At 44.0% G+C, this 22,414-nt stretch overlaps 1 protein-coding gene across 2 annotated transcripts; it reads right to left on the reverse strand.

The window, feature by feature from the left end:
* Positions 1-13,073: 13,073 nt before the first annotated feature.
* Positions 13,074-21,780, reverse strand: LSM5 (LSM5 homolog, U6 small nuclear RNA and mRNA degradation associated). 2 transcript variants are annotated; one of them, XM_073549938.1, is made up of 5 exons: positions 21,616-21,780; positions 20,755-20,850; positions 17,346-17,373; positions 13,982-14,054; positions 13,074-13,305 (listed from the first exon to the last, which is right to left on the reverse strand). In XM_073549938.1, the coding sequence occupies exons 1-5, from the start codon at positions 21,680-21,682 to the stop codon at positions 13,273-13,275; spliced, it is 297 nt and encodes a 98-aa protein (XP_073406039.1). In that variant the 5' UTR covers positions 21,683-21,780; the 3' UTR covers positions 13,074-13,272. The 2 variants fall into 2 exon arrangements, with proteins under 2 accessions (XP_073406039.1, XP_073406040.1); XM_073549939.1 differs by lacking the exon at positions 21,616-21,780 and adding an exon at positions 20,963-21,120.
* Positions 21,781-22,414: the final 634 nt, after the last annotated feature.

Consider the following 22,414-nt stretch of genomic DNA (forward strand, 5'->3'; position numbering starts at 1 on the left):
GAAGATATTCAAACAATATCGACTATTTTTATACACCACCAAAAATATTCCATAATTGTTTTGCTTTTTTTTTGTGAAAATAGGAAATAAAAAATAAATAAAAAATTATTTTTCACACATCATCTGTGTCAAAAATATTTTATAGAATATTCAGACCTTAATTAGCCTGTTTGGGTTATGGCTTGTTCGCTAACATAGTTAAAAAAAGGACAGGTGACACACATTTCCCAAGTTAAACAGCCTCCTCTAACCTTGTGCCCAAAAATCTCCAGCCATGGGTTCTTCTAAGCAGTTAGTACCTAGCACTAAGAAAATGAAAATAGTGAAGGCCCACAAAGCAGAAGGATATAAGAAGAAAGCAAAGTGTGTTCAAGTTGACCTTTCATCAGTTTGATATTTAATTAAGAAATGGAAGTTAACAGGAACAGGGGAGGTCAAGATAACATCTGAAAGACCAAGCAAAATTTTGGTGACAGCTGCTCGTAGGATTGCTAGAAAGGCAAATCAGAATCTTTCATTTTAGCTGAAGAAAAAAAACAAAAAACGCTTCCGCACGCAGATGCCAGCCATGGAACCTGCATTCCAGCATAATCGCATGTTTAGTGTCCAGTTAATAAGTATTCTTGATGTTATTGAGCAAGTGTAAAAAAAAAATAAAAATCTTAGTTATTTACTGGTAACGGGATTTTACAGAGCCCATGACAGCACCATCTGAGAGAGGGTATCCACCCATCAAGGACAGGAAACCTACTGAATAAAAGGGTGGTACCTCTCCTCCACTTCAGTTTGGGTTTCAGAGCATGAGAGGACCTTCAGACAGCTAGAAACATAACCGTCATCCAAAAAACATTCTTTCTTAAACACCCTTAAAGTGCACACTACTAGTGATAAAACGGGGAAGTAATATAAGGGTGTTGTGTAAAATCCCGTTACCGATAAGTAACTAAGATTTTTTTCCCCTTCTCCCATGACAGCACCACCTGAGAGATTTATATAGATCAAAGCACCCTAGGGAGGAATCACCACTTGTATCACCTTTCTCCCAAAGGATAGGTCATCAGAGGAAGACAGCTGTAGTGTTTACAAAAGGTTGAAGGAAAAGACCATGTTGCCGACTTACATATTCTGTCAATCGACACCTCTGCCTTCTCAGGTTATCATGGCCCTGGTGGAAAGGGCCTTCAGGTTTTCAGGAAGTGGCATATTACTAGAGGTGTACACTAGGCTAATGGCGTCCCTAAATCCATCTAGATATAGTACCCCTCATAACCTTAAGACCTTTCCTAATTCAATGAAATGACACAAATAAGGACTCACTTTTCCTCCACTGTCTTGACACATCTAAGTATTGTATCAAGGCTCTCCTAACATCTAATGTGTGAAGCCTGCGTTCCTCCGCATCTTTTGTGTTCTTAAAATAGGAGGGGAGAACAATTTTCTGGCTTCTATGAAACTTTGAGGTTACCTTCAGAAGATATGCTGGATTTGGCCTCAGAATAACCCTATCATCCAATACCTGCATGAATGGGTGATTGATAGAGCCTGCAAATTACTGACCCTGCGGGCTGATGTTAGGGCCACCAATATCACAGTTTTTAGTATTAGTACTTTAGCAGGTAATTCATTCAAGGGTTCAAATGGAGATCTTGTCAATGCCTCAAGAACTAGATTTAGTCCCAAAGAGACATCTTTGGGGCTGGCATTGGTCTCAACCTATGGCATGCTTTAATAAATCTAACTATCCATCTATCCACCGCTAGGTTATAATTATATAGGGCTGCGAAAGCAGACATCTGCACCTTAAGGGTGCTAGTGGCTAAGCCCATCTCCATACCCTTGTGACAAAGTTCCAATATAGCCTTAATCGGGACCTTGCCCCCCATGGACTGTCCTGAATAAGCTAAGAGTTTAGCCCGTATTCTGCCATATATCCTAGTCGTTACCAGCTTCCTACTCTGCAGCAGGGTAGCGACTAAGGCCTGGGAGAAGCCTTTTTGTGTTAATAGTGCCCTATCAAAATCCAGGCCGTCAAATGCAGACCTGACCTCTGAGGATGAGACACTGGGCCCTGTCTGAGGAGACTCGGAGTATCTGGGAGAATACAGGGATCTGATAAGGTCATTCTCCTCATCCATGAGAACCATGGCCTCTTGAGCCAAAAAGGAGCAATGAGGTTAACTCTTGCTTCCTCCTCCCAAATCTTCCTCACGACTGCTGGAATCAACATCAATGGGGAAAATGCGTAAGCCAGCCTGAAATCCCAATGAATCTGTAGTGCATCCACAGAACACGATCCTTCTCTTGGGTTCAAAGAGCAGAAGATCTTTGCTTTCCTGTTGGCAAACAGGTCTATTTCTGGCCGTCCCCATTGATCCACAATCTACTGAAAAACTAGTGGATCCAGTTCCCATTTCTGCTTTAGGGTATTCCGGCTGAGAAAATTGGCTTGTTCATTCTCCTTCCCTTTTATGTGCAGTGTGGTTAGTCTCAATTGATGTTCTTCCATGACCTGGAGAATTGACTGTGATAGCAGCATCAGGGCCCGGGATCTTGTGCCCCCCTGATGGTTAATATAGGCAGCTATCATCCGGTTGTCTGACATTACCTTCTAGAAGGGGAAGGAATTCTACTACTGCTCTTCTACTGCCAGTATCTCTTTCATGTTTGAGGAATGGCCGACTTCTGTCTCTGACCAGACACCCTGGACTATGTAATCTCTGAGGTGTGCTCCCCATCCTTCTGCGCTCGCATCCGTCACGATCACGTCTGTTACCCGGTAAGACCACGGAATTCCTTGCGACAGATTCCCTGAGTCCAGCCACCAAGCCATGGAATCTATTGTTCTTCAGGAAAGTACAACTTTCCTTTCTAAACAACCTGAGTCTTCTTTCTTCATCTAGGACATCCTGTTATAAAGTCCTGGAGTGAATCTGGGTCCACTGGACTGTTGGAATACAGGAAGTCATTGTTCCCAGTAGAGACACTTGCTTTTTACTTATTTATTTTCATTTAAGGTATATGCACACATTGTCTTTTCTTTGGTTTTGTTTATTTCCATGGCCAGTGTGAACATGCTTTTACATCATGCATGTTATTCAAGTTATACTCCGGCTCAGTTTTTTTCAGTAGAGACATAGCCTTCCTCAGAGACATGACCGGATTGGTAACTGCTGCTGATACAAGGGCTATGATCTTGCTTTTCTTTTCCTCCAGTACAAGACAGGCTAGTTCCTCCGAGTCCAAAATAAGTCCTAGCCGAGTCAGAGTGGCTTGGACCAGCCTCAGCTGATGACTGCAGTCCTCCTCTGACCTGCCGATTATCAAAAAATCATCCAGATATGGCACTATCAACACATTCTGTTCTCGGAAATGCGCAGTCACCTCCAGAATTACGGTATCTTGGTGAAAATTCTTGGGGCCATGGATAGACCGAAGGGTATTGCCCTGTATTGGAAGTGCCTGAGCTGTCTGACTATATATACCGCCACTCACAGGTACTGCTGGTCTCTCGGATGGATGGGGACATGGTAGTATGCATCCTTCAAATCTAAGACACTCATATAGCAGCCCGGGAACAAGATCTTTATTGTCGATTTTATTGACTCCATCTTGAATGGTCTGTAGACCAGAAACTTGAGACTTCGCAGGTTGATAATAGCCCTGAAGGACTGGTCGGGTTTCCTTATCAGGAACAGGGGAGAATAAAACCCCTTCCCCTGCTGCTGAACTGGTACCTCCATCAGTACTGTTTCTGCAGTAAGCCTAAAACTTCCACCTTCTAGGGCCTGTTCTTTCAGAGTCTTGGGGGACGAGATCTTGAAGCTGTACCTGAGAGTGGACCTGAACTCCAGCTTTAGTCCTGATTTTATTATATTCAGGAGCCAGGTATTGGCTGAGATTTCTTCCCAGGCAGGTTGGAAGTGGGACAACCTTCCTCCTACCTGGGGAAGCCCATCACTTAGAGGGCTTTCGACTCTCTGCCGAAGGCCCCCTCAAACATGAAACCTTTGCTCCTTGATTTAATAATAATAATCTTTATTTATATATAGTGCCAACATATTCTGCAGCGCTTTACAGTTTAACAGTTTAAAAACACAAGTCATAAGTAACAACGTTAACAATACAATAATTAAAGCAAAACTAGAAAACCCTGCTTGTGAGAGCTTACAATCTACAATGAGGTGGGGGAGATACAAAGTACAGGTGTGTATTTACAACGATGGTCCAGCCATCTTGAGGGAGTGGGGGATAGATGGGGATAGTGAATGGGCTACATATGCACACTTCCACATAAAATGACTGATTAGTGAACATGATAGGCTGCTCTGAACAAATGTGTTTTGAGGGAGCGCCTAAAACTATGCAAATTGTGGATAGTCCTAATATCTTGGGGTACAGCATTCCAGAGGATTGGCGCAGCGCGGGAGAAGTCTTGGAGTCGGGAGTGGGAGGTACGGATTAGTGCAGAGATTAGTCGAAAGTCGTTTGCAGAGCACAGCGGTCGGTTCGGCCGATAGACAAAAATGAGGGAGATGTAGGGGGTGCCACACTGTGGAGAGCTTTGTGGGTGAGAACAAGTACTTTGAATTGGATCCTATAATGAATGGGCAGATTTCTTCTCCTTCCAACTTCCTTGTTCCCTAAGGTGTTTGTTACTGTTATACTTCCTCTTACGAAAGGAACTTTTGTATTGAGGAAGAGACACATTTGGAAAGCCCTTATTTTTATCCGCTGCTTTATCTAGGATATCATCCACAGCCTGGCCGAAAAGATATTTCCCTTCATATGGGACTGAACATAGTCTGGCCGTGGACTGGGCATCCCCTTGCCAGCTTTTGAGCGACAGAGCTCTGCGGGCTGCATTTGATAATTTCCTGACCTAGCTGCCAACCTGAAGGAATCTGCCGAGGTGTCAGACAGGAAGGCAGCTGCTCCCTGCATCAGTGGCAGGTTTGCCAAGATCTTCTCCTTAGAGGTGTTATTCTTGAATTGGTCCTCAGGCTGCTGTAGCCACACTATCATAGAATTGGACGTGCAGTTTGCCGCTATTGCCGGTTTTAACGACCCTACTGATGACTCCCATGTCTGTTTCAGAAAATCCTCTGTCTTCTTGTCCAGGGGGTCGCTAAGAGCCCCTAGATCCTCAAAGGGCAATGCAGACTTCTTCACTGACTCAGCTACCACCACATTAATTTTAGGAGTTTTCTCCTATATTCCAGCTTTTTCTTCGTCAAGCTGATATCTCCTCTTTGATGAAGATGGTAGTGGACTTTTTCCCACCTGCCTCTTTCATTCTCTACTAATAAGCATCTTGATCTTTTCATTAACCGAGAGTGCCTTTTCCTCTGTTCCAAGCCACCGAACATAATGTCCTGGACTGTTCTAGGCATCTTGGAATCAGCTATGCCCATAATCGACCTGAGTGCTCTAACCAGCCTGTCCGTGTCCTCTGCTGGAAAATAAGGCGTACCCACAGTGTCATTATCAGAGTAGGAGCCAGAGAAATCCAAATTCTCCCTATCCTTTAATGTTACTGATCCATCAGACTCAGATGACATGACTGTAGTCCTGATTTTTCCTCCTCTTTATATCCCATCAGGTGCTTTAATGACTCCTGGGCTTTTGACCTAATTATGGCCTTCAGGTCCATAGCAAACCCAGGGGTTTCCTCTGTGACAGTCTGCTGTATACAATCAGGACAGTCTTTTAATATACGTGCTGGGTGAACTTCCCCTGCACAGAGCACACTATTATTCTGCTATTTTTAAGGGGTCTTTCCTAGAAAAAAAAAAAACAGAGAAAGGGGGAACACATTTAATATGGTGAACTTTCACATAGATCACTCACCATTCAGCTGATCAATCTGTGGTTCCAGAGATGGAGGCTGGATTGGTTCATAAGAGCGCTCTCCCCTGGAGGTGGGCTTGTGAACCGCCTTGCTCTTCAGGCTGGTCCTGCTGTTTGCCTGACTGCCACTACTGCAGAGGTACCGCCCTTTTATTAAGTAGGTTTCCTGTCCTTGATGGGCAGACACCCTCTCTCAGGTGGTGCTGTCATGGGAGAAGGGGAAACAATCAATTTGAAAATATGCCTGCCATGCCTGCTCAGTAGCAGCTATCGGTGTGTATAGAGATCCGATAGCTACTATTATGCAGATGGTGCCATCTTGCTGGAAAAGAAAAAAAAATTCCTCCTCCAAGATGGCGCAGTCCGCGTCTCCGCAGTAGCAGCTCTGAGATCACTGGGGGGAAGGTCACTGAGGGATCAGTACACGTGCCATCAGTCTGCATTATGAATATCTAATCAGAGCACCACATGAAGACCCTCCCCCTCCAGGCAGCCACAGCACGGGCATATAATTAACACAAAACTGAAAATAAAGATTAAAAAACCACAATATGTATTTCATCAACCAAGGTATCATTTTAGCTACGGCTAAAGTCTGTGCCGGCTGGTAAAGAGAAATGAATATTCACTGCACTGGCAATGAATATTCATTTCTCTTATAGCACGCAGTTACAGCTGCAGGTTTCCAGCAGTAGCCAGGCTATCACCGGTACCTGCTCATTAAGGTAATGAATATTCACCTCTCTCCACTCCCATAAGCATGGAGAGAGGTGAAAATTAATTTCCTTAATGAGTGGGGACACGAGATCGCCTGGCCGCAGGAGCTGCTGGCACCGAAACAAGATGCTGCGAGGGCACTCAGGGAAGGTAAGTAGGAATTTTTTTTAAGCTTTTCTCATGGGGGCCACACATACAAGGAAAGGGATGAAGAGCCATGCATGCAAGGATAGGAAAAAGAAGCCATGCATGCAAGGATGTGAATAAGGGGCCATGCAGACAAGGATGGGGATGATGAACCATGGATAGGGATGATGGGACAATGCATACCGGGCTTATACTCGAGTCAATAAGTTCTCCCAGTTTTTCATGGCAAAATTAGGTGCCTCGGCTTATACAAAAGTATATATGGTATTTTTAAAAATATAACCGGAGCACTTTGCATAACTACTTCAAAACCGGTAAGCAGCTTTTCACAGGTGAAATCTCAGTCAGTCTACATAGCTCCATTAAAGATCCAAGTGTTAACATTAACATTTATTGGGATTTCACGGTTTAGTGTTACTTTATAGACAAGAGATTGCCTTGCTTAGGTGAATTTCTTCAAAGCTAGAACTTGAGTTTTTAGGTGATAGAAACTGCCTATATGACAATGAAGTGCACCCTTAGTTGTCATTAGTTTATTGTAATGATAAAGTTTACTCTTGTGGAATAGATTATCAATCCAAAGTAATAAGAAATATGTCCAGTTTGCCTACAACATAGCCTAGGGGGGCTTTCACAATCACTGCAGACAGGTAATTCAATATAGAGATATTAAATACAAAACACACCGCTTCTTTAGTTGCATTTTTATAAATTGTGGCATTTTTCCAAATCACAGCAAATAGTTGCCACTATAGTTATTATTCCTCTTGTGGCGCTCCATTTATTTTTTTTAACGAAAAAACCTTAACATGACTTGCATACTGACAGCACAAGGATGATAAGCGAGAGAGAAAAAACATGACCCACTTTCTGAATGAAAATCAGATTTTTTTTTTTTTTATCCACTCGTGACCCCAGCCTTAGGTCACATCTTAGGATATGTTTCCACGCTCCGGATTACATCAGGATTAGCTGCGGATTGAATGCTGCGTACAGCCGCGGCATCCAGTTGTTACAGCATAGTGGAGGGGATTTTAAGAAATCAAGTCTCCATTATGCGTACTAAAACGTAGGTTACACACCCATGAATCCGGATATGCAGAGTGTCTTTATAGAACGCAGCATGTCTACTTATCTTGCGGAGACGCTCCATCTCCACAAGATAAATAATACAGTCTATGGATATGATGTGGTGATTCTGCATGTGTTCAATGAACACTTGCGGAATCACCATGCATACAACATGGAGCAGCGCTTTGGGCGGAGTGGGCTTCCTGCTGCGTCCAAAGCGCAGGGATTGAGGACCATGGAAACATACCCCTACTCTTTGGGCTGTCTGAGTAAGCACGTTTTTAAATGACCAACATAAGTTTACTGATGAGAGGTCATATCGTGCCACCAGTCGCTTCATGTAAACCCTAAAGGGCTCATACTCACTTGCGAGAGACTCGCACGATTCTCGTGCGAGTCTCTCGCATGAAAACCTGGCACTGCCGCAGGCACTGGGGACCCGAGCGGGCGTATTTCTATGCAGCTGCACGCTCCGGTCCCAGTGCTGGGTGTTAATGCGAGAGACTCACACGAGAATCGTGCGATTCTCTCGCAAGTGAGTATGAGCCTTTAAGAAAATCCTTTCAGCACATAAAAGTGCTGTCAAATGTGAGCTATGTTATGAAGCTCAAACCCACTTGGGATTTGAAAAGTGGGGCAATTTCCCCATTACAACCAATCTGATTCTACAAGGTGGGCCATGGATATGGATACACCTAAATAAAATGGGAAAGGTTGGCGATATCAACTTCCTGTTTGTGGCACATTAGTATATGGGAGGGTAAAACTTTTCAAGATGGGTGGTGACCATATTGAAGTTGGCTATTTTGGATCCAACTTTATTTTTTACAATGGGAAGAGGGTCATGTGACAGCTCAAACTTATTGAGAATTTCACAAGAAAAACAATGGTGTGCTTGGTTTTAACGTAACTTTATTCTTTCCTGAGTTATTTACAAATTTCTCTTTGTTCACAGCCATTGACATGTCGCAGAGGTTAACATGTGAAGAGCGGATAGAAATTGTGATGATATCTGATGAACGTAGTACCCGGGTCATTGCAGCAAATTTGAACGCAAGACACCCTACGCAAGAAAACTGTCACCATTCCCATTTTATTTAGGTGTATCCATATAAATGGCCCACTCAAAAAAGTTTGTCTCATCACTGAACATAATGTTCTGTGTAAACTGGGGTCCTGTTCCAATTTTTGTTTTGCCCATTCTGCAAATTCAGCGCGCCGATCTGGGTCATCCTCATTGAGATGTTGCAGCAGCTGGATTTTGTAAGGGTGCCATTTGTGAGTAGCTAATATCTGCCGACGGGATGTTCGACTGATGCCAGATCGGCGCGCTGAATTTGAAGAATGGGCAAAACAAAAATTGGAACAGGACCCTCAGTTTACACAGAACATTATGTTCAGTGATGAGGCAAACGCTCTCCTTTTTATTAGATTACTATAAGGCTGAGTTCACACGTGGCGTTTTTTTCGCGTTTCCGCGGCGGTTTTAACCGTGCGATTTTGCCGCGAAAAATAAGCATCCCATGCATTCCTATGGGATTCCGCAATGCTGTACTAATGCTGCTGTTTTTACCGTGGCGAAATCGCTTCGCGGTAAAAAACGCAGCATGCTCATTAATTTGCGGAATCGCGGCGATCCCGCACCCATAGGAATGCATTGTTCCGCTTACTTTCCGCATGTGGCTGTGCACACCATGCGGAAAGTAAGCAGAACATTTGCGGATGGTACCCACGGTCTGGAGGAGAGGAGACTGTCCTCCGGGCTTTGGGTACCATATCCCTGTAAAAAATAGAATTTAAAAATAAAAAATAGTTATTCTTACCTTCCGGCGTCCCGCGCAGTCTTCCCGCCTCTTCACGCTCTCGTTCCCAGTAGTCCTTTGCGAAAATGCCCGCGATGGCGTCCGTTCTCTCGGGATCGCGAAGTCTCGCGGTCATTCGTGCGACGTCATCACGAATTACCGCGAGGCGTCGCGATCCCGCGAGAACTGACGTCATCGCGGGCATTTTCGCAAAGGATTACTGGGAACGGATGCGCGGGACGTCGGAGGGTAAGAATAACACCTTTTTTTTTTTTTTTTTACATTTTATCTTTTACTACTGATGCTGCATAGGCGGCCTCAGTAGTAAAAAGTTGGTCACACTTGTCAAACACTATGTTTGACGAGTGTGACCAACCTGTCAATCAGTTCTCCAAGCGATGCTACAGATCGCTTGGAGAACGCTAGCATTTTGCAAGCTAATTACGCTTGCAAAATGCTAGTTTTTCCGCGGGAATTTAAAATGCGATTTTCCCGCAGACTGGAATTCCGGAATTCTCGCGGTAATTTCCGCGAGAGTTCCGGTACGTGTGCACTTAGCCTAACGGTCAGGAAAATCGTCGGGTATCTGGTCTATAATAGTAAGTTTTAATGAACTGGGACCCCAGTTCATTAAAACTTACTATTATAGACCAGATACCCGACGATTTTCCCTGACCGTTATACAGTCATATGTTAAAGTTTGGGCACCCCTATTAATGTTAACCTTTTTTCTTTATAACAATTTTGGTTTTTGCAACAGCTATTTCAGTTTCATATATCTAATAACTGATGGACTCAGTTATATTTCTGGATTCAAATGAGGTTTATTGTACTAACAGAAAATGTGCAATCTGCATTTAAACAAAATTTGACCGCTGCAAAAGTATGGGCACCCTATCATTTTATTGATTTGAACACTCCTAACTACTTTTTACTGACTTCCTGAAGCACCAAAATGGTTTTGTAACCTCACTGAGCTTTGAACTTCATAGCCAGGTGTATCAAATCATGAGAAAAGGTATTTAAGGTGGCCACTTGCAAGTAGTTCTCCTATTTGATTCTCCTATGAAGAGTGGCATCATGGGCTCCTCAAAACAACTCTCAAATGATCTGAAAACAAAGATTATTCAACATAGCTTTTCAGGGGAAGTATACAAAAAGTTGTCTCAGAGATTTAACCTGTCAGTTTCCACTGTGAGGAACATAGTAAGGAAATGGAAGAACACAGGTACAGTTCTTGTTAAGCCCAGAAGTGGCAGGCCAAGAAAAATATCAGAAAGGCAGAAGAAGAATGGTGAGAACAGTCAAGGACAATCCACAGACCACCTCCAAAGACCTGCAGCATCATCTTGCTGCAGATGGTGTCACTGTGCATCGGTCAACAATACAGCGCACTTTGCACAAGAAGCTGTATTTGAGAGTGATGCGAAAGAAGCCGTTTCTGCAAGCACGCCACAAACAGAGTCACCTGAGGTATGCAAAAGCACATTTGGACAAGCCAGTTACATTTTGGAAGAAGGTCCTGTGGACTGATGAAACAAAGATTGAGTTGTTTGGTCATACAAAAAGGCGTTATGCATGGAGGCTAAAAAAAACACAGCATTCCAATAAAAACACTTGCTACCCACAGTAAAATTTGGTGGAGGTTCCATCATGCTTTGGGGCTGTGTGGCCAATGCCGGCACCGGGAATCTTGATAAAGTTGAGGGTCGCATGGATTCAACTCAGTATCAGCAGATTCTTGACAATAATGTGCAAGAATCAATGACGAAGTTGAAGTTACGCAGGGGATGGATATTTCAGCAAGACAATGATCCAAAACACCGCTCCAAATCTACTCAGGCATTCATGCAGAGGAACAATTACAATGTTCTGGAATGGCCATCCCAGTCCCCAGACCTGAATATCATTGAACATCTGTGGGATGTTTTGAAGCGGGCTGTCCATGCTCGGCGACCATCAAACTTAACTGAACTGGAATTGTTTTGTAAACAGGAATGGTCACAAATACCTTCAGCCAGGAACTCATTAATAGCTACAGGAAGCGACTAGAGGCTGTTATTTTTGCAAAAAGATTATGCTGAGGTGCCCATACTTTTGCACCGGTCAAATTTTGTTTAAATGCAGATTGCACATTTTCTGTTAGTACAATAAACCTCATTTGAATCCAGAAATATAACTGAGTCCATCAGTTATTAGATATATGAAACTGAAATAGCTGTTGCAAAAACCAAAATTGTTATAAAGACAAAAGGTTAACATTAATAGGGGTGCCCAAACTTTAACATATGACTGTAGTAATCTAATAAAATGAGAGAGTTTCTGGATTTTTAAGCTTGGCACATTGGCACCTGAGGGGTTAAATCTTACTATTGAAAAAGTTGCCTAATGTTTGAATTTATGCTTTCTCCTTACTTTTCCCTCTTTTATTATGTCTTTTATCTAGGTTTTCTTATTTGTATTTTAAATGGTGCATGTATATTTTTATCCTTTTTCAGGTATTTGCATTAATATTTAAATTGTGCCTGCAATTTGCATTTTTAATCTATAAAGTGTTGTGACTAATTACTTCCCAACTCCCATTGGTGGTTGTTCCTTTATATATCCTTCCCTGCCCATTTTATGTATACTGTCACCTGATGAAGACGGATATACACCGTCGAAACGCGTTGTGGATAACAATAAATCAAGTTATAAATAACCTCCTCATCTGTGTCCTTCGCGCTCCCCTGTGACCGGGTTTTTCCATTCATCAATCTGTCTACTCCTCTCCCGAGTTACCTGGCTGGAGCTGCAGTGAACCTCCCTCAATTGGCCGCCTGCCTGGCGCTCCATCTAGACCGTCCTCTCTGACTTTGCCTGCTACGGCATCATGTCCCAGTGCCTAGAAAGAAATGGAGCAGACGCACACAGGAGATTCCAGGGAAAAGATGCCAGACACAGACATGAAATCCGCCTGCAAATAAGGACTGGATCAGAGTTTGGAACTGTACAGCACAAATCTTTTTTTGCTCACCTCTATTAAATGTGCCCTTACAGTGTACTGCATAATGGCTGTGTCTGAACAAGCAAGGACATGGTCTGATCAAAACACAGCTCCTGGGCAGGAGCAAAAGAGGATACAGACATTACAGCAGAGGATTGCAACTGCAGGTTTCTATAAGGAAAATCATTTCCCTGTCTGTTTTACCTCACAGAAAGAATCAGCTGTGATCCCCTGCTGTCCTGTCTGTATACTCTTGCTTCCTCCCCTGGCCAGTATCTGAGATATCATCAGACCATGCACGGTCAGACACGGTCATTACACAGTACACAGCAGGGGCACATTTATAAGATTATCTCAGCACAAGAACATTTTATTTAAACACATCCAAGTGTGGAAGTGATTGCACCAAAATATAATACCATAATTAAAATGTTTCTGGGACAACCCCTTTCATAATGCAAAATATTTCTGCAGTCACTCTCTCTTCTATTATGGAAAAAACATTTCATAACAAAACATAAATCTTTTATTTTAGAAGCACAATGATGAATACAAGCATTGTATCAAAATAAAGAGTCGATATATTCCTCCAAAATCTTCATCCTCATGAAGGTATGGAAAACAGTTCTCCACTTCACCCCTGAAGAGGCCAACAAAAAATATAAATAAAGCTGCGGTAACTTGTTCTGCTTCACAGTCCATTTATACCTCAGGGCCTTCTCCTCCAGGTACAAGCTGAAGAGGAAACACAGACGTAAGTAATAAAACCATATACAATGCAAACAGATGCAACTATTCATGTACTGTGTGTAAGTTATCACTCTTGCTATAACTTATATGGAAATTACTCAAAAAAACAAGTAATGTACGGAAAATCATATGACAAAGCATTTTTTGTAGCTTCTAGTCATTTCATTTACTGCAAGTGCCAAACTTATAAAGTGATTCTTTTATTTTTATAGGTTGGGCAGAGTTTGCAGTCAGGTCAAAACCTGTATTTATCAGTTAGGTATCGTTCAATTATCTGACATTTGCTTTATAGGAAACCTGTCACTTTGGTAAATGCCATTTACCTGCAGATATAGAAAATCTGTAGATAAGTAGTACTGCATTGCTGTCTGGCTGCCTTAATGAAAGTGCAGCTACTGGGAGAAAACCAAGTTATTTCTTCTCAGGTGCTGCCTAATTTCAGTCTTGAGGGCTGTGGAGGGAGTGATTGCAGCCACCGATCACTGTACTGTAAGCTGGCCCGCAGACTGACATGTCGCTCTGCAGCACATCTGTGCACAGCGAGCTGTCAAGTAAAGTCCGGGGGTGTGCTACTTTCACTTTCCAGTATTTTACATCAGGAATTAATACAAACATGGAAGAGGTACAAGACAATATAAAACTAATGATTTTGGTCACCTACCATTGTGATATTGTTTCCATTTAGCAGAATTTGATCTAGCTTCGTAATCCGTCGTCCTTCAGGTGTGATCTCACTAAAGCAGAAGAGAAATATACACATTAATACCAACATTTCTAGGTGAACTCAACCCCATTTAGATGAACACAAATTATTTTTTAGTGGTAGAAATGTCTGCAATAAGTCTGCAGTGTGAGTGCACACTAAATCTAATTAGGATCCACAAAGAAAACTGAACACGAGGAGTACGTCCACAAGGGCCAGATAGGCTTGTCTTTCTTCAGTGTGGACTTTGCTGTGGAAATACTGTAGATGTATCAAAGATTTCATTGCAAAGACTATGGATACCTACAGCGGGTACGTAAAGTATCCAGACCCCTTAAAATGTTTCACTCTGTTTCATTGCAGCCATTTGATAAATTCAAAAAAATTCATTTTTTCTCATTAATATACACTCTGCACCCCATCTTGATGGAAAAAAAAAAAAAAAAAAAGAGAAATGTAGAAAGGAAAACCAAAATATCACATGGTCATAAGTATTCAGATCCTCTACTCAGACACTCATATTTAATTCAGATGCTGTCCATTTCCTTGTGATCCTCCTTTAGATGGTTCTACTCCTCCATTGGAGTCCAGCTGTGTTTAGTTAAACTGATAGGACTGGATTTGTAAAGGCACACACCTGTCTACATAAGACCTCACAGCTCACAGTGCATGTCAGACCAAATGAAAATCATGAGGTCAAAGGAACTGGCCAAGAAGCTCAGAGACAATTGTGGCAGGGCACACATCTGGCCAAGATTACAAAAGAATTCCTGCAGTACTCAAGGTTCCTAAGAGCACAGTGGCCTCCATAATCCTTAAATGGAAGAAGTTTGGGACCACCAGAAGTCTCCCTAGACCTGGCCGTCTAGCCAAACTGAGCAATCGTGGGAGAAGAGCCTTGGTGAGAGAGGTAATGAGGAACCCAAAGATCACTGTGGCTGAGCTCCACAGATGCAATCTAGGGAGATGGGAGAAAGTTCCACAAAGTGAATTATCACTGCAGCCCTTCAACAGTCGGGCCTTTATGGCAGTGGCCCGACGGAAGCCTCTCATCAGTGCCAGACATATGAAAGCCCTCATAGAGTTTGCTAAAAAACACTTGAAGCACTCCCAGACTATGAGAAATAAGATTCTCTGGTCTGATGAGACAAAGATAGACCTTTTTGGTGATAATTCTAAGAGGTATGTATGGAGAAAACCAGGCACTGCTTATCCCCTGCCCAATACAATCCCACAAGTGAAACATGGTGGTGGCAGCATCAACCTATGGGGTGTTTTTCAGCTGCAGAGACAGTACGACTGATTGCCATTGAAGGAAACATGAATGCGTCCAAGTACAGAGATATCCTGGATGAAAACCTCTTCCAGAGTGGTCTGGACCTTACACTTGTCCGAAGGTTCACCTTCCAACAAGACAATGACCCTAAGCACATAGCTAAAACAAAGGAGTGGCTTCAGAACAACTCTGTGACCATTCTAGACTGGCCCTGACCTAAACCAAATTGAGCATCTCTGGAGAGACTTGAAAATGGCTGTCCACCAACGTTCACCATCCAACCTGACGCAACTGGAGAGGATCTTGCAAGGAAGAATGGCAGAGAATCCCAAATCCAGGTGTGAAAAACTTGCTGCATCATTCCCAAGACGACTCATGGCTGTACTAGCTCAAAAGGGTGCTTCTACTCAATATTGAGCAAAGGGTCTGAATACTTATGACCATGTGATATTTCAGTTTTTCTTTTTGAATAAATTTGCAAAAATTACTAACATTTCTGGGGTTTTTTTCGTCAAAATGGGGAGTGTACATTAATGAAAAAAACACAAACTTTTTTAATTTACCAAATGGCTTCAATGAAACAAAGACTGAAAAATTTAAAGGGGTCTGAATACTTTCCATACCCACTGTATAAACAAAGGATCCAGCAGGCGTGGGCTATAAAAGGCCTGTCTATGTTTAGACAGAAGAATTTGTAAGTTAAAGGGAATCTGTCACCTCATTTTTGGCCTATGAGATGCGGCCACCATGATCAGGGGCTTATCTACAGCATTCTGTAATGCTGTAGATAAGCCCCCCAATGTAACCTGAAAGTTAAGAAAAACGAGTTATATTATACTCACCCGGGTGGCGGTCCGGTCTGATGGGTGTCGCGGTCTGGGTCCGGTGCCTCCCATCTTCTAGTTGATGACGTCCTCCTCCATGCTTCCTGTCGCAGCACAGGCGTACTGCTCTGCTCTGTTGAGGGCAGAGCAGAGTACTGCAGTGCGCAGGCGCCGGACCTCTCTGACCTTTCCCAGTGCCTGTGCACTGCAGTACTCTGCTCTACCCTCAACAGGGCAGAGAATTGGGGGCCCGTCACACATAGCGAGATCGCTGATATTGTGACACATCAGCGATCTCACAGTGTGTGGCACGCATCAGCAACCGGCCCCCCCGCAGAGTATCGCTGATCGTGCAGGAATGTCCTGGGCCATTTTTTGCTCGCTGGTCTCTCGATGGCCAACACGCATCGCTGCGTGTGGCAGCAGGAGACCAACGATCAGCGAGCTCCCAGCACTGTAAGCAGACGCTGGGAAGGTAAACTGCGGGTAACTAAGCGCCGCGCACAATTTGTTACCCAATATTTACCTTGGATACCAGCTCTCAGCGTGAGCACACTTGTATCCAAGGTACACAGCGGGTAACTAAGCGACACGCGCGCTTAATTGCCCGATATTTACCTTGGATATCAGCGTCCTCACGGGTCCTGATCGCTGGTGTGTCTGCCTGTTTGGCAGCTCATCAGCGATTATGTAGGCGATGCACCAGCAATCCTTACCAGGTTATATCGTTGTCGGGATCGCTGGTGCATCGGGACCCTTATGCCAGCGCAGGAGCGCGACAGGAAGGAAGAGGACGTCATCGCTAGAAGATGGGAGGCGCTGGACTCGGACCGCGACACCTATCGGACCGGACTGCTCCCCCCCCGGGTGAGTATAATATAACTCGTTTTTCTTATCTTTCACGTTACATCGGGGGCTTAGCTACAGCATTATAGAATGCTGTAGCTAAGCACACGATGGCGGTGGCCGCATCTCAGATTTTACACCATGTAAAAGAAAAAAAAAAAAAAATCCCCAGCACCAGCGTCACCGGTCATCTTCGCGCACTGAGTATCTATTTTTCTTCCTTTAAATTTTACACGTGGGAACACTGAATTTAAGAATAGGATGTCCAAGTAGTGGACAGCCTTTTCGACTTCCAAGGCTTCTATCTACGCTAACAATAATATCCTGATAAACAATGGCCAGTGAAAAAAAAATAGATCATTTTTATTATACTTACAATTCTGTGACATCTTCTAGGACCATATCTGAACAGGAGAGTTAAGGAAACATAGTAACAAGGGCAAAAAGACCAAATGTGGAAGCTGTTACTACTATTAATTTGCACGTATTAGTAGTAATAAGTCAGATTTTGTATTAGTCTATGCCTGATGAAGAGACCTGAGTAGTCTCGAAAGCTTGAAATGTGTTACCATCTTTTCAGTTAGCCATTATATATTAAATATTCTTCTATCTACTGGCTAACACGGTACAAAGATATACATCTTTCCTATAATAAGACAATAGACAGCGACTAAGATCTTCTTACAGTCAATTTTTATATTTTTAAATCCAGATATCTGCCATTTAAGTTGCTAGTGTCCACTGATCGGACGGATCAATGACCAATAAATACAAGCCTAGACACATCGCCTATGTTAATAAAGGCAAGAGTTTATTCCAGAGACAGTTTCTGAGAGTTTACGACTCCTTCAGACATGATATCTGCAGGGTTAGTAGATGCTTTTATAATACCAATATATTTGCTTGCTTTTACTTTGTAGCATTTAAAACATTGGTTTTATTCCGCGTGGGGTCATTTTTAGGGGGGTTTTTTGGCCAAAGTAAAACTGAAATTAAAAGCAAAGCCAAAAAAAGAGCAAAAAAAAAAAATCCTCCAAAAAAAAATCAAGAATTAACGCTGAGAAAAAATTCTGTGTTAATTCTTGAATTTTTGGAAGATTTTTATTCCTCTTTTTGTGGCTTTACTTTTAATTTTAGTGTTAGGACTTGCAAGCTTATCATGACCAAAATATCAACCAATATCTCATTTTTTTTTTTGCACATCATTTTTCAGGGTGCAGCCAAGCCTAGCATATTTGACCTTGTAAACTAGGGTGTCTGCTCTCATGGGGTGCAGGGCAGCCCACCTAATCTAAAGATATGGTAATAGACTGTAACCCATACAGTTTGCATTGCCTGTGTGAGACTGGTGTGCTATACAATCAGCTTTTGAGCAATTTAATACTAAGCAACAAAACATTAAACTTTCCCCTATGGCTTCCTTTCTTTCCATTATGTGCCCTGATGCTCCCTTCCCCAGATAAATGATGCGCAGTCATCCACCCATCTATGTGATGTAAAAGGAAAGAGGATTCACTGGACTTGGCCACCTTCAACTATGGCCAATTCGGATGCTCACTTACCCACTGTGCCGAGCACGGATACACTGACCACTCGGCAGCAAGCTACGATGTTGAGTGTTCTGATAGCTCTCCATCTTGGCCAGCATTAACATTTCCAGCCACTGTTGCTACACTAGCTTTTTTGTGGATTCTGACTGCACAGGCTATCGTTGGTCCCTATGCATCAATGAGCCCTGGCTGCCCCTGTCCTCACTGGCATAGCATACACAATACAGAGCAGACTGCCAAATGTCCGACAGCTATGTATCAAATCAGTGGGAGTGTAACACTCGGCATCACCAATGGTTGGCTGCTAGTAGATGTGTATAGAGTGGGAAACCACCGCTCCGTCGCACAGTTTGTGGCCACTCTGGAGGACTACAGATCGGTGCCTATTCTTTCATTCATTTAAATAGGGGATGATCTGCAGAACTTGGAAGCATTTACTAAGCTCTGTAATGATGTGCTGTTCCACTCCTTTCAGCGTTTGCATCTGATAGTAAAGGCCTAGCCTGAGTATTAGTAGACAATCTGCTTAAAATGGGCTGTCTGGTCTAAAGCTACAAGTCTGCAGTCACTCTTTGTGACTGCAGACTTGTGAATCCTCACATCACGTCCACTGTGAGGCTTTTCATGTGTTGGCCATAGGAACGGCGGTCATGTGATTGCACGCACGTGATTTGCACACTCTCAGCCACATTCTGACAAGATGGGTGCAGCCTGGATCAATGCAAGAGTATTGTGCGAGGCTGGAAACAGTCAAGTCGGAATATGGCCGAGACTATGTTAATCGCATACTTACAGTGACACGACCACCACTCCTGGCACCTGAGAATCCTCACAGCGAGCACAATGGGACGAGTCACAAGTCTGCAGTCACAGAGGGATTTCAGACTTGTAGCTTGGTTCACATTTCCATACTTCTGCTTTAAAATACTAATAGAAAAACTTTAAGTGCCGGATCCATCAACTCCACTGGGCGATTATTAGGAACTCCCGCTTCTAGATAACCAGGTATTATACCCAGGCCGACAGCCGCCCAGCAGAAAATGATTTTTAGGCTATGTGCCCACGTTGCGTTTTAATCCGGACACTCAAAACCAGACTCCTTCCCAGAAATTGCGCGTTTTTTTTCTGCGCGATTTTACCGCGATTATGTTCGCGATTTTCGCGTGCGATATTCAAGCACTTTCCAAGCGATTTGAAGCATCGCTTGGAAAGTGACAGACAGGTTGGTCACACTCGTCAAACAGTGTTTGACAAGTGTGACCAGCTTTTTACTATTGAGGCTGCCTATGGGGCCTCAATAGTAAAAGATAGAATGTTAAAAATGATAAAAAAATTTAAAAAAAAAAAATCGGGGTATATTTACCTTCCGACGTCCCGCGCAGCCTCAGCGACGCCTTGCGAGACCTGTGATGACGTTGGTCTCACGTTGCTATAGCGATCTCACAAGACCGCGTCATCACAGGACCTTGCCGCAAAGCATTACTGGGAACGTTGAGGCCGGAAGGTGACGCCGGAAGGTAAATATACCCCGATTTTTTTATTATTCTTTTTTTTTTTACAGGGGTATGGTACCCAGGGCCTGGAGGACAGTCTCCTCTCCTCCACACCGTGGGTACCAACCACACATGAGACGCTTAACTTCCCGCATGGTGGGCATAGCCACATGGGGGAAGTAAGTGGTTCTCATGCATTCCTATGGGTGTGGAATTGCGGCAATTCTTTGCGATTCCGCAAAAAAGAATGAGCATGCTGCGATTTTTCCGCGATGCGATTCCGCCGCAGAAAAAAGCGCAGCATTAGCACAGCATGTGCGGAATGCCATAGGAATGCATGGGGGGGCGTTCTGTACACGATTTTTAAACGTTTTCGCGCCGAAAATCGCGGCAAAAACGCTTTAAAATCGCATCATGGGCACACAGCCTAAATCTTGCTTAAAATTCCCTCGTCTCTGCAGCACATCGCCCGGCCGTGATCACTGGCATATCATATTAGCGATTGTTCTGTGCACAAGGAACGTGCGGTGAGCGCTGCTGGGCCTGCATGTAACCCATCATCACACCTGATGGGACGTGTAGTAAATGCGACACATCGGCTACATTTCCTGGTTACCATTCATGGCCCACAAATCACACCACAAGAAATAGCTGTCTGGCCATCCACTAGACAGGCCAGCACTGTAATGTGGCCCTGCATCCAGAGGGGGCGCCACCCCAGTCCAGACAGCACACAGGATACTGACAAAGTCATCAAAGCCCAGCAGCGTGCCCACTATCTCCTTGTCGCTCTTCATCACGATGTGTATACGGGATCCTATACACTTATCCACCAGCTCTATGGAAACACAAGGGGAAGGTTGGAAATCGGTGCGATGTCTACTACACAACTACAAGTCCCAGCATAGCGCAACGGGTAGCTTCAGTCTGCAACCATAGCGTCTACGTACCGAGCGGCAGTAGCTGGGACGGGTTGGTGGAGACATTAGCCGCCATTTTCGCAGACGCTCCTATTATCACTCAGATTCTTTTCGTAACTGCAGCACGAGCAATCAACCACCGAGATTATGATCTGCGCATGCGCTTCTGACGAACGCTCAGGCCTGACTAATCAATCACATTCAGCATAGCAATGTGACGTATGTAGTGGGCGGAGCTTTACAGTTTACTCCACGCCGTAGGCGATAAATAGAAGAGATGCGACGTCATGGCATTAGTTTGGCTTTTGTGGGAGGTGAACGCAGGAAAGCTTCAGAAGAGATTTATTACACTTTCTGAGGTGTCTGCTACAGGTTCACGTCACCCTGGACCTGCGCCCGAAAATCACGACGTTTAGAACAAGTGCTGTGTGAAAACTAAGCCTGGTGTGCTGATACCACAACCTGAGAAGGGAGGCTGCTGCCTCTCCTAGCTAGAGCCGTACACAGAGCTGTCCCACTACAGAATGGCCGACCGTGCAGTCCAACAGTGGAAGGGCTGATGTGTGCAGCGTCCAGTTACTGCTCACAGCTATATATACAGAACATCAGAAAACCAAAAACACATGGCCAATAGAGGGGCCATAGATGTGCCAAGCTTAGAAGAGATATGTTCTGACAAATACCGTAAAACTGACAACTACTGATGTTAGGCGTCGAGATCCCGCCGCTGCACAGGGAATCCCGAACCATGGCCTCTGCGGTCTCCCATTCTTCTGCAGCCGCAGAGATGTCGGTCCCAGCGCCTGGCTCAGGCTAATGCTATGCGTCTGGTTGCTGCTGCCGCCCCAGGTTCAGCTATAGCAACCAGCATTAGTCAGCTGCAAGCAGATGATCCTGGGCCTAAGTCCTGCTTTTCTCTATCTGAGCATGCCCGTGAGACGACCACTCATTGGTGATTGGAGGTCACATGCTCAGGTCCTCAAGCAGCTCGGATTGGGCCATCAGCCAGGTCCTGGAAGGCTGCAGATATAAAAGTATCACACAGCCGTATAGACCATGTGGAGTGAGAGTTGTATGCAGATATGAATGTCTCTGGTGATTGACTCATGAAACCCCTACCCTTGGTACGCGTGTGTTGTTCAGTCCTGCCAGCTAGTGCCTAGACTGATAGTGCAGGTAGAAGGCAGAGTCAGCGCCGTGTGCAGTCAGTGCGCTAGAATCCCTAGTCAGGGTAGTTAGTGGCGTTCGCCAGTGCGACGCTGCGCGCACTCAGTGCGCAAAGTTTATTAGTCAGGATTTGTCCAGGCATGGCAGGTGTGACACCGTGCGCTTAGTGGGTCTAGATAGGCTTTTACCCTGCGTTGTCCTTGGGGCAGAGTCTTGTACACTACACATACACTAGCGCTGATTCATCTGTGACAGTTAACAGTACAGCATCTGTGGTCTGCGATTCTGCAGCTCTATGAAAGAACAGAGCTCGTT

Source organism: Dendrobates tinctorius, unplaced genomic scaffold (genome assembly GCF_039654945.1).
Source record: "Dendrobates tinctorius isolate UK_male_01 unplaced genomic scaffold, ASM3965494v1 ptg000162l, whole genome shotgun sequence".
Classification (NCBI taxonomy): Eukaryota; Metazoa; Chordata; class Amphibia; order Anura; family Dendrobatidae; genus Dendrobates; species Dendrobates tinctorius.

Excerpts from the sequence above, each read along its gene's own strand:
- LSM5 (XM_073549938.1), bottom strand. The coding sequence starts at position 21,682 with ATGGTTCGGGATTCCCTGTGCAGCGGCGGGATCTCGACGCCTAACATC. Across the intron at positions 17,374-20,754 it reads GGGCTTTGATGACTTTGTCA|ATATGGTCCTAGAAGATGTC; the intron begins GTATCCTGTGTG and ends TCTCCTGTTCAG. Across the intron at positions 13,306-13,981 it reads ATGGAAACAATATCACAATG|CTTGTACCTGGAGGAGAAGG; the intron begins GTAGGTGACCAA and ends TTTCCTCTTCAG.